Raw genomic sequence first — 12547 nt, 5'->3', positions numbered from 1 at the left:
CTGGTACCTCTGGCTACAGCATACTCTTTAAGACCTGGGGCTTCACTCGGATCACACCCTCCTGGGCACAGGACACAGCCAGGACCCCGTCCCGACGCCACAGCCTCCCATGGACCAGCCCCCGGCCGCCACCTGTGTACAGGGAGAAGGGTGAGAATGGCCTTATCTCCTTCAGCAGAGCCAAACATGCTTCTAGAAGAGGCTACTGCCCAGGTTGGGCTGCCCCCCACAAGGACACGCTGAGTATTGAGGTCACTCCAAATCTCCAAGTGCCCCTTTATGAGATGGTATGGCCTGGTGGGTCCTGAGGAACACTTCCTCCCATAGGAACCCCACTTGACATTTAAAGCACTTTCATATATGTACTCACTTCCTTAAAAAGATCACAGAGGGAGGGGGCGGGGGGAGGTCTGAGCAGCTTAGCTAAGCAGATCTGCCCCTACCTCTGGCCACTTAGGTTAGGCAATTCATCAGTTCCTTTTAGTATAAGTCACACCAGGACCTTCAGACATGTAACTCATGAAAAATACCTCACAGACAACACACCTAAGTGGATGAAGAGAGGAGACCTGGGGCCAGGTCTGGCCACTCTCCGCCCCCACCCAAAGACTCCCTTTGCTGGCCCTTGGGCCTGAATCCGATGCTGGCGAAGGGAAGTGCTACTTCCCTAACATAGGAGAGCGGACTTAGTTCTCACAGTAGCCAAGTGAAGCCAGCATTGTTGTCCCATTTTCCAGGTGATGACAGTGAGATCCAGGGAGCTCAGGCACTTGGCCTTAAGGATCAGACCAAACCTGAACCCAGGGGTCCTACTTCCAGGTGTTGATCCCATACTGTGATGCTCTCGGTACTAGATCCCCTACCCCCAGTATAAAAGTCCCTGAAGTTTTGTCCCTGTTTAACAAAGCTTTTCTTCATTTCAAATGCACTTCCTTGGAAAGGCACGCGGGACCCTGAGACTGGACATGGATGGAGTCCGACTTTGTCAACTTACGCGGGGTGTCTCAGTGACTACCCCCTGCCCTGAACCAGATTAATCATCAAAACCACTCAGGGAATTTATAAAATCCAGGTTCTTGTACCTCACCCAAGACCCATTCAGTCAAAAGCTTGGGGGTGAATCTGAGAATCTATTTTGAAAAATCCACCCCCTCTCCCCCCAAGCGGCAGGCTGATAGGCCATGAGAGTTGGCTGCCCTGGCTCTGTTGCACACCCACTTGTTTAGATGGCTCACAGGCTCAGACAGGAGATGGGACTTGCCCAAGATCATACAAAGAATCTAAAGTGGTTCTGGGACGAGAACTGGGTCTGAGATGAAGCGGATCATGTTGCCAGCGTGTTGTCCAAATGAAGAGCTGAGAGCCTGTCCTCAAGCCTCACCCTGTCCTTTTGAAGACAAGGATGCCAAAACCCCTACCGGCAGTGTCCCATAGAAGTGGGCAGGGGGCAGCATCACCCAAGAAAGCAGGCTCCCTGCAACCCCAAGGTCAGTGCCCTGGTCCCACTCACCCACATACTCACCAGCCCAGGGGCTCTCACACTCATAGAGCATCCAGTGGTCGGCTCGGAAAGGGGCGTGGAACCACATGGAGTGGTCCAGGGAGGCCATGAAGTGCACCTCATGCTGCCACCGGTGGGGCAGTACTGCTGTGCCCAGGAAGGCGTAGTCCGAGATGTAGGCCGCCACGCAGCAATGCATCTTGATGTCACCCTCCCCTGCAACAGGTTTGGGCCCCATCAACCCCAGCCTCCTGGCTTTACAGCTCAGGACCTGCAGGGAGGTGGGGAGGAAGGGGCTCTGTGCACAGACGTGCAGACTCCCACTGCACACGGGCACCTGGCCCGAGGTGTGTGTGAGCGGGGGGTGACTGAGTACTGAAATCTGGTCTTCACTGCTAAGCCCCTCACCTATCCCTGGTGACATGTCTTCTGATGTGTACAAAGGCACCTATGGTTAGCAGTGGGCCTGGAGAAGAATCTCAAGATGGTGCCTTGCCTTAGGATTATAGTTACCTCCTCACTCCCCCTGTACAAAGGGCCGAGAAGCCCTAGTAAAAAAGTCGAGCCAGCGTCTCCATTGCCAGATAAAGTAACAGGCCCAGCGCCCTGGAAGAGTCTTCTTTCAATCCATGGGGTCTTCTTACCAATATAGCCCCGGGCTCGCACCCAGAACATCTGTTTGGGCTCCACGTGCTGCAGTTGGCTCGAGGCGGGTGGGTTTACCAGCTTGATCTCAATGGGCACCTCCTGCGCAGCAATTCGGTTCATTCCCACTTGGTACTTCTCTAGAAGGTTAGGGTCTCTGAAAGTAAAGGGGAGAGGGACCAGGAGAGCCCCAGGAAGAGGAGCCTCTCCTCTGAGCTGCCTCTTCCGACTCCTCTCACTCCTCACAGGGACTCCTGACTTCCCCAAAAGCACTCCACGCCCCTAGCAGGCAGGATAGTACAGCAGGTCCCTGAATAACGTCATTTCATTCAACATTATAATGCTGGTGAGAAAAAAACCCCGACCAACATTGAGGGAACCGATGCTAATTGAGAACTTGCACTCATTGATTGTCCTTTGTGTAAAGTCGCAGTCAAGAACCCACCGAGGACATCAAGTGAGGATTTGCTGTAGTGAGTTTGAATCCCTTCTTTGCTGCCATATAGCCGTGTGCAAGTGAGTCATCTGAGCCTATTTTCCCACCTGCAAAATGTGGCTAATGACACACCTACCTCATAATCCCTACCGTGGAGAGGCCAAGACAATGTATCTAAAGCCAACGCATCTCAGGCATTGGGCGCACCTGTCCCCTCTCGTCCATCAGCTCCTTCCTCCTAACCACCCTGCGAGGTCAATGTCATCATCACCCCCATCTGATAAATAAGCGCAGAGAATCCAGTGCTTGCTCAAAAGTAGAGAAAGTGGAATCAGGCCATCTGGCTCCACGGTTCATATTCTAACCCACTTCACTATTCTAAACAATCAGGGAGCAACCGCCCAGCTCGCACTACCGCATCACCTAACTCTAGGCAACAGGGAACGCTGTCCCTGGGGCGGGGCCCATTTCCAGGGCCCATTTCCAGCGCCTTCACGCCAGTAACAACCACCCCTGTCCTTCACTGAGGTTTCTATTTTCACCCCTGTCTTCCAGGAGCTGCTCCGTAGACTTTTTCTGTGACGATGGCACATTTAATATCTGCATTTCCTCTGTGGTAGCCACTAGCCACAGGTGGCCAGAAGTGCTTGATGTGGGGAGCGGGATGAGGAACTGAACTGTTTTTTTTTTTTTTTTTTTTCCCTAGAGGCATGTCTTATTTATTATTTGTTTGTTTGGTTTATACATGCACTGGGTACAGTCAGAAGCGCGGGAGGGTGAGAGAATCCACCAGAGCCAGAGCGGGGAGCAGAGCAGGCAGAAGGACCGAAGTACACTGCTGAGGGGAGCAGCGGGCGGCAGGAGAGGTCTGCGCACCATGTGGGACCCTCCTCCGGTGGCCGGGGAGCAGCCGGGGATCGAATCGGCTGCAGAGGCTGCAGGCAGCTTCGCAACCCAGCGCTCAACCGCTGCGCCACCGGGGAGGCCCGAGGAACTGAACTGTTAATTCCATTTCATGTTGACAGAGCCACACATGGCTAGTGGCTTCCTTACTGGACAGCACAGCTGTTGATTTAGGGACCTTTAAAACATCTTCCTTTCATTCTGGGGAACATTTGTGAGCTCGGAGTCCTCTCTGTCAACAGTGGCATCACTGCAATCCCCTGAGCTCTCACCAAGCGCCTTATTATCTCATCTCACTTAGTCCTCACTCAGCCTTAATGGAAAGGAGTTATGTCATTACCACCCTGAGGACACAACTTGCTCAAACTCACCCAGCTAGCAGAGAGAATCTAGATTTGAGCCGACTCTTCCCAGGTTCCAACCCGCATCTGTCCCATCACCCCCTGCTGGCTGCTGGGCCACAACTAACCATGCAGACAGAGGTGGTCTCCCTAGACATGGCCATGACGTAGGCAGAGCACCAATGACCATTCTCATTTTTTAATGACAAGCAGGGCTCAGAGACTGTGTGGCACTTGTAGCAGGAGAGTGCTAACATGCACAACCCCGGCCAGAATCCCTGTGTCTGTCCCGGGTTGGGAACAGAGCTCTTTCCCCTGCCCCAGCATCGCCCCAACTAATAAGCTATAGTCCAAGTACAAAATATATTTTGCCAGGTGATAGTCAAAATATCTAACACTAAACAAAGGCAACAAACCCACCCCTGCCAGGCTGCCCTCCCTCCGAGGCTGCTGGAACTCGAGAGGAGAGGGATCACGCAGGGGGTGGGGAGGTTAATACTTACCAGTGGTTCTAGAAGTATTTTAATAAAAGTGTAACAACCAACAAAGCTCATAGTACCCGAGCTGGCTGAGTGATAAGCCCTGCATTTTACACGGCGACCCATGCACACATGCTCACACACATTTAACCTGCGAAGTTTCACAAGAGGACTCTCACCTACTCCTTTTCTAGGCTGTCATAGTTTTTAAATGCTGGTCCAAGCCCACCACAGGAATACATGACTACTGCAGTTTGAACCCTGTCCTGGAGCCTCCAGGTCTCTCACCTTCCATAATAGTCCAAGAGGGTCTCACTGTCAAGCAGTTCCTCAGGTGCGGGCACAGCAGGCATGGAGAACTGGTGCTGCATGGGGCTGGGCTGGACCTGCTGGAAGGAGGCCTGGCAGATGAAGATGGGCTTGCCATGTTGCACCGCCTTCACGGAGCGCACCGAGAAGCTTGCCCCAGTTCGTGTCCGTTCCACTTGGTACAGTACTGGCACCTTTGGGTCTCCTGCAATGGGCACGAAGGACACAGTGAGTCTCCTAGACCTGGTCTTTTCTCCAAGCCTTTTCTGCTCATGCTTTACTTTTTTTTTTTTTTTTAAGATTTATTTATTTATACAAGAGCTAGGGCACAGTCCAGAGTCGAGAGGGTAAGAGGATTCACCAGAGACAGAGTGGGGAACAGAACAGGCAGATGAACCGAAGGAACTGCTGAGGGGAGCAGCGGGCGAGACAGGTCTGCCTCGCCATGTGGGAGTCTCCCTGGCCGGCTGGGAATCGAACCGGCGCTGCAGAGGCTGCGGACAGCTTCTTAGCGCTGTGCTCAATCCGCTGCACCACCAGGGAGGCCCGCTTATGCTTTTCTAATGATCGAGGTCCTCTAAGGCTCAGGCCCTGGGGATACAGAGAACACCAGACCTGTGGCCTGCTCCCAGTGGTGGTGGAGTAACTCTCTGACGGCAGCGCAGAACCGAAGGGGCAAAGCCAGATTCCCTGCATTCAATTCTGTCTCTGCCACTTAGCAGCTGTGTGACTTTGGGAAGGTCACTTAACCTCTCTGAGCAGTATTCTCATCTATAAAATGGGGGTCATCACAGCATTCATCTCTCTCAGGACTTTTGTAAGTATTCAATGGGGTCATAATTTGAAAGTGTTTAGAATAATATCCAGCACATAGTAAGTGTTCTGGGCTTGCTAAGCAAAATAAATACTCTCAGCTTTTGTCTTGTTCCATCTGTAACTGGGACCCTGCCATGGGTCTAGTCCCTTTTGTTCAGATCAGGGGTCAGCAAATCTGGGCCACTGCTAAATTTTTTGTTGTTTTCTTTCTTTTTGAGAACAAGCAAAGGCTGTTTATTCAGAGTTTATAAAGCAAGGGAGTCAGCCACCATCACTTATATTTGGCAGAAATTCAAAGGCTCTCCAATGGAGGGATGGGAGAGTTTATTGTGAACAAAGAGTTTTCACACATGCCCCGCTGGAGGCTATTGGCATGGGAAGGTGTAGGCAGGCTAACTAGAAGCAGGACATCCTTTATAATTGGTTAGGAGTTTATATTTGGCTTTCTCAAATTGGCCCTAAGTTCCCCAAAAATTAGGGAAGCTGTCAGTTACTGTTTGGACTGATTGATACAGGGGCTATCGTTTGGCTTCCCAACTGGTTGCTAGAGATCATGTATTTTGGATCATGTATTTTGTGTATGGCCTGGCCATTGTCTAACTGAATATTTATTCTCTCAGGAAAAACCTGCTGTCAGTCATTTCATCCTTGATACAAACAGAAGTCACCGGGCCCTTCTCCTTTGGCTGGCTGTGCTCACAGCGCGGGAGGCAAGGGATCAGCCCCTGTTCAGGACTATCCGCCTTTGACATGCGGGTGGGGAAAGGTTTTTTGGAGGGGGAGAAAGCCTCCCAGGGGGTCCTTGAATCCTTCACTGTCTCTGCATCAGGGTGACCTTAGAGAACCCTGACACTTAGGCAGTGAGATGTCTGTGGGTCACCATTTTCAACTTTCACATGAGAAGAGATGAGAGAAGCACTGCCTCCTCTCCCCCAATCCAAAGGGGAAGTCGGCCAGCACCAGGGTTCACTTATCTGAAGCAGTAACTTCACCGTGAAACCTGGCTGATTTGCTCAGTTCTGTTACCCATCTTTACCAGAGGGCACTAGCATCAGAATAGGAACTCATCAAGGTGAGAGGCCTTTAAGAAAGGTTTCCTGGGCCTCCCCGGTAGCCTACGGGTTGAGTCTCAGGCTGTCACCCCTATGGCCTGAGTTCAATCCCAGGCCAGGGAGCTGACCTACATGGTGCGCAGACCTCTCCTGTCTTACCTGCTGCTCCCCTCAGCAGTGTATTTCAGTAGATCTGCCTGTTCCCCACTCTCTCTCTGGTGAATCCTCTTATCCCCGCTCCTCTGACCTGTTCTTCTACTCAGGAAAAAAAAAAAAAAAAAATGGTCCAGACCCAAGAGATAGCTACTTGTGCCATCTGATTTCAGGGATGAGGAAAGAAGCCTCCCTTTCCTACTACTTTTTAAAGTAGTAGAAGAAAAAAAAGCAACAGAGATGCGAATCCCCTTGGGAGGTTCGCAGTCCTTTCAGTGATTGGTGACTTGCCTTTCAGTGTGAATGAGTTTTAGACCTATTTTTGGACATTTTTACTGGAACAGAGCAGGTAGGCCCTGGAGTGTACAGAAGGGAGGGCTAACAGGCAGTGAGTGCTGTGTGCTGGGAGTTACTCACGTGCGTCTTCTCGTGCTGGTCTCACAATAACCATGCAAATTAGGTCTTAATGCACAGAAGGGGAAACTGATGCAATAAGTTACACTTTGGGGGAATACAGCCCGTTTTTTTACATATTGTCTTACTGATGCCCTTGCCCACAAAACCTAAAATATTTACTTTATCTGGCCCTTTACAGAATAATGTTTGCTGTCTGTTGCTCTAGAATTTCCAAGCCCTAAACCTATATATACCAAGTCAGATGACTCTGTAGTATATTCTCTTACCTCTCTGGAGAAATACTTTGTAGAAAAATTTAGAGCCCCCTCCCCCACCACCCGCCAAAAAAAAAAAAAAAAAAAAAAGACTAACATTCTGGGCTTTTAAAGAATTGATATGATAAATGGCAAGGATCAACATACACACACCATGCATGCACACACACACATCAATCCCTAGTATCTTATATTTTAAAAATCATTAGTACATCATCATTAGTTATAACATTTGATGTACTCAGAAGAGGGTCACATCACAATCTGGTAAGAGGATTTCCCTTTTTTTTAAAAAATTTATTTATTTATGCAACAAGAACTGGGGTAAACGTCAGAGTGCAGGGGGTGAGAGGATTCACCAGAGACAGAGCGGGGAGCAGAACAGGCAGACTGACTGAAATACACTGCTGAGGGGAGCAGTGGGTGAGTCGGGAGAGGACTGCTGCGCCATGTGGGTCGCTCCCTGGCCGGGGATTGAACTCGTACTGCAGTGGCTGCAGACAGCTTCATAGGTTGCATCTTAACCCCTTGCGCCACCAGGGAGGTCCAAGAGGATTTCCCTTTTTGCCTTGCTGCCAGGAAGCCCAGAACTAACTTTCATATAAAACTGCAACATGCTGCGGTCCAATTTATTGACAAATCATTTTCCCCAACTCCCTGTACCACTAGCCTCCTGCCTTTTATTTTAATAGTCCTATAACAGCTGCCAATTATTATAAGCTGTCTTGCTGTCTTTCAGGAAGCAAGGAGGGACACAATTAATTTTGAATTTTGATTAATTTTGAAACAGTAGCTTGGGCATAGACCCTTTCACGCTAAACCTGGATGCAGAGTTTCCAAGGAAAAGGCTCCTTCCCCTAGAACCTTGGCAGCTCTCTCATCTTTGGAATTATGTAAGAGTGAAAGATGTGCAGACAGAGGAAAGAGAGTGCCTGCAAACTCAGGACTTGAGTCCTGGCTCTGCCCCACTGAGCACCATGGCAGCTGATTACATAAACTCTTAGGGTCCCAGTTTGAATGGTGGCAATAATGCCCCCCCTTCATGCTTACTTATGAGGACTAAACAAGAGAATGTACACAGTGGTGCTCTGTATTATGCATGTTTTAATTATCCCTTTAAATTAATCAAAAATTAGTAATACTGGGCCTCCCCGGTGGTGCAGTGGTTGAGCGCTGGGTTGCGAAGCTGCCTGTGGCCTCTGTGGCACCAGTTCGATCCCCGGCTGCTCCCCGGCCACCAGAGGAGGGTCCCACATGGCGCGCAGACCTCTCCTGCCACTCGCCGCTCCCCTCAGCAGTGTACTTCGGTCCTTCTGCCTGCTCTGCTCCCCGCTCTGGCTCTGGTGAATTCTCTCACCCTCCTGCACTTCTGACTGTACCCAGTGCATGTATAAACACAAAAACAAAACAAAACAAACAAACAAATAAATAAATAAATAAAACATGCCTCTATTAAAAAAAAAATTAGTAATACTTATGGGAAACTAGCAATAGGCCAGGTCCTGCACTAGGTAACTTTACCTGTGAGAACTGAAATTGGCTATTGGACCCTTCTCCCTGGTCTCACAGGCAGGAAGGAAGTTCAAACACCTGCATAGACTTGAGCCAGCACTGGCTGGCCCTGTTCAGTGAAGAAGTCTGGGTGCAGGAGAAGAAGTGAAATCAACAACCTCTCAGTCTGTTGCTGACCAGAGGGCAGCTACAGACTGACCAAACAACTAGCAGCCAACCATGAGTCTCCTAAGTTGAGTCTGGATAAAGTTTAACTATCCTGAGGTCTCACCTCCCTTTCTACATAGACAGCAGTCTCTGAGCCAGAACAACCCAGAGAGTTTTGACACTCTGGGGTGTCAAAACGGGTGAAAACCAGCAACCTGGCAAGACCTAATGTATTACTTGACTGCAGTACTGTTTTTCTTTTTTTTTAAGATTGATTTATTTATTTATACAAGCACTGGGTACAGTCAGAAGCGTGGGAGGGTGAGAGAATTCACCAGAGGCAAGCAGGGAACAGAACATGCAGACGGACGAAATACACTGCTGAGGGGAGCAGCGGGCATGGCAGGAAAGGTCTGCACGCCATGTGGGACCCTTGCTGGCAGCCGGGGATCAAACCGGTGCTGCAGAGGCCGCAGCTCAGCGCTCAACCGCTGCGCCACCAGGGGAGGCCCAGTACTGTTTTTCATAAGAAAATGATTCCCTTCTTTCCTAGAGTCTATCTCACCAAACCTGGCACCCAATTCCCTCAGGCTAAGATCAGTCTGTTCCCAGGTTCTAATCCTTGATTATCTAGTAAGGTCTGTAATTATTAGCACTGGGATTTTCACTTCAGTCCACACCTATAAAAACTCAATTCTTTCAGAAACAAAATGAAGAAACACATTTCTTTTCTAAGATTTAAAGAAACACATTTCAAGGTTTCGGGTGAGCCCCCTCCCCACACACAAAACAAAGCAAAACTCTCCCTACGCTAGAAGGGTCACATTCTCAAAGCAAGGACTAAATCCCAAAGGGCAGCACTTTGGGAGTTTACAGCCAAGCTGAAGAAATAAAGGGCATGTTTGTTCCTAATTAATAGAGGTAAGTGCGGACTGGACCCATGGTGAGTATTCAGGTATCTTAGAGTACTTGCTTCTCAGGAAGAGTCAGGTAATAAGAGGATGGGGAGTGTAGAATGAAAAGGTATATTTACTACTGTAACTATTTTATATTTATAAAAGGAAGTGGGAAATCCCACTGTTGTTTTCTTAATACAAATCACATACTGTAAAGCTCCACACATTCTCAGCCCTTGGGTCTATGTAGAAGATAATGATCGTTAAAATTGGAGGCATCTGCCCTAGGAGAAGTGAAAGGGGAAAGTGAGTGGTGAGATTTTAATATTTTTCAAAAGAGAGCATAATTTTCAACAAAAGACTACTCTCTCTTTGATCCAGAGCTGCGAGCAGGTAGAAATCAGCTGCTTAAAATGTCCTTGATTATGCCCGCCTCCATTTTACAGGTGGGATATATCAAGCCTCACTCAAGGTCACACAGCAAATTAGTGGCTAAGCTGAAATCAGACCCTAGTTTTCTAGATTCTCAGGCTGGTATTCTCTTCTCCAAATCAAGCTGCCTACCTCCTAACCCCTAGCAGAGGTTACAACACCCCACTAAGGATCCAGCACAGTAGTAGGCACCAGAAAGCATGTAAAGAACAAGAACAAAAGACCCACAAGGAGCAATTAAATAAGTGTCTCTCCTGTCATCATGGGCCCAATAACAGGTACCTGGTGCGTCTCCACTGGTGTGGTCCAAGGCTTTTCTAGGGCCCACCTCTCAAGCCTGTGGGGATCAAATAGGCCTCTCCCTTCCTTCTCCCTTCTCTTCCTCTCTTCTTCCTTCTCCACTGTCAACCCCTACTGGGATAGGAAGAAGTGGTGGCTGGGCCACCAAGGCTGGGTTGAGGGCAGGAAGGGGATGGTTTACCTGCCCGAACGAAGTAGCAGTGCAGGGAATGTACATGGACGTCTTCACTCACAGAGTTGGCTGCAGCCACCAAGGCCTGGCCCACAATCTGACCCCCGAACAGCCGATGACTTCTGGGAACCCAGTAATGCCTTCCTCTGTAGGAAGAAAGGGAAAGGCTTGGAGTCTGGGCCAAATCTTGGGACCATCAATGGCTACCAGTGCTCATTTTGGGGATTGGGATCCTTTTGAGAAACTGGAGAAAAAAATGAACCCCTTCCCCAAGCAAGTATCCATACAATACTCTGCATACAATAATGGCCTCCTGGATCATTCTGTGAACTTCAGGACCACCTGATCCATCAATGGATAGGATAGCAAATCAGTCCCCTTATATTACACTAAAAGAACAGGGATCAGAGAGAAGTGACTAGAACAAGGTCACACAGCTTAAATACTTTCTATCCCGAATAGTACCTGGGCCGCCTTATCTCAAATCCAGGGTTTCTCCCATTGCCCATACAAAGGTGAGGTAGAAGCCTCTAAGTCAATCAAGATGAACCCCAAGAGCTCAGGGTGGAATGTGTTAAGGCCTGCCATTTACACCCCTTAACATTGACAGCCTAGTTGCCCAAGAACTAGACTTCGAGTGTGAACGGCCCTCACACTCTTCAGTTTACAGGTGAGGAAATGAGGCCCCAGAGTTTAAAAGGCTTCCTCAGTGGGGGCTCTGTGAAGGGTTTAGATCCCCAGCTTCCACCATCCAGGCCCCTAAGCCAAGCTAAGCAATCAAAGTATTGCAAATGGCCCTCCAAGAGTGTGGGGGGTGGGTAAGTTAACACTGATGATAACTTCCAGTAAGCCACTTTAGCTTAGAGGCCAAAACTTAAATTTCCAGCTGCTGTCAAGACTTTTAAGTGGCATTGAAAATGCTGTCTCAGAATGAGTAATCACCCCGCCAAGTGGTCGGAATGGGTATAAAGAAGGAAAAAATGAACATGCACGGAGGTGCAGATAAATTTTAAATTTGATCAGCTGTGCGCCCTGGGACGCATCACCGCCCTCTCATGACTGACTCCCCCAGGGACAGGACCCCTCAGGACAGGCTGCGAGAAGGCTGTCTCAGGTCACCACTTCGTTCGCCCACGTCACCAGGTGATGAGAGGGAGAGAAGACCCCCGGAGCAGCGATAAGAGTTGTGTCAGGGGCCGCGGCCGAGCCGGCATCCCGCGCGAGCCCCTCCTCGCCCCGGCGCAGGGTGCTAAGGGGCGGCGGCAGTCACGATCAGGAGCCTCGGTCCCGACGCGGGGGTGCGGGCCAGGTGCGCCCGGCTACCTGAAGAGGTCCTCGTCCAGCGGCTCAAGGTTAAGGACACTAGTGACCAGGACGCTGCGGAGGTCCCCGGGGGGATCGCCGCCCTGCTCATCCTCCGGGGCCTGCGGGGATGACATAGCGTCGTCTCTATGGTCCTGAGGGTTGCGCCGGACCCGACGCGAGCAAATCCACTCACAACCTGCCGCTTCCGGCAGCGTTTTCTAGTGACCGGAAGTTCTCCGCGTCCCGGGAAAAGCGGGGTGGAGATGAGGATTGGTCAGTTCTCCTGTCAGTCTTCGGATGAGTGCGCTAGCGTCCTCTCGCGATTGGAGGAGATGAGTGCCAGTCTGGGAATCTCGCGTGTTATTGGACATGGGCGCGAGGGGCGGAGCCCCGGGCTGAATAATAAGGGCTGAGAGTCATTTCCCCTCTTGTCAGCGAGCGAGAAGCCCCCAGCCCCGCGGAGCCGCCTGAGGCCGG

General features: G+C 50.1%; 1 protein-coding gene across 1 annotated transcript; it reads right to left on the bottom strand.

Moving 5' to 3' along the window:
- Window positions 1-13: 13 nt before the first annotated feature.
- Window positions 14-12204, bottom strand: ACOT8 (acyl-CoA thioesterase 8; the record flags this gene model as incomplete). Its single annotated transcript, XM_084247863.1, has 6 exons — window positions 14-132; window positions 1523-1717; window positions 2146-2303; window positions 4594-4819; window positions 10775-10911; window positions 12089-12204. The coding sequence occupies 6 exons, from the start codon at window positions 12202-12204 to the stop codon at window positions 14-16; spliced, it is 951 nt and encodes a 316-aa protein (XP_084103989.1).
- Window positions 12205-12547: the final 343 nt, after the last annotated feature.

This window comes from Talpa europaea (assembly GCF_964194135.1).
Source record: "Talpa europaea genome assembly, chromosome: 11".
Lineage (NCBI taxonomy): Eukaryota > Metazoa > Chordata > Mammalia > Eulipotyphla > Talpidae > Talpa > Talpa europaea.
This window is presented reverse-complemented; position numbering and strand designations above follow the sequence as displayed.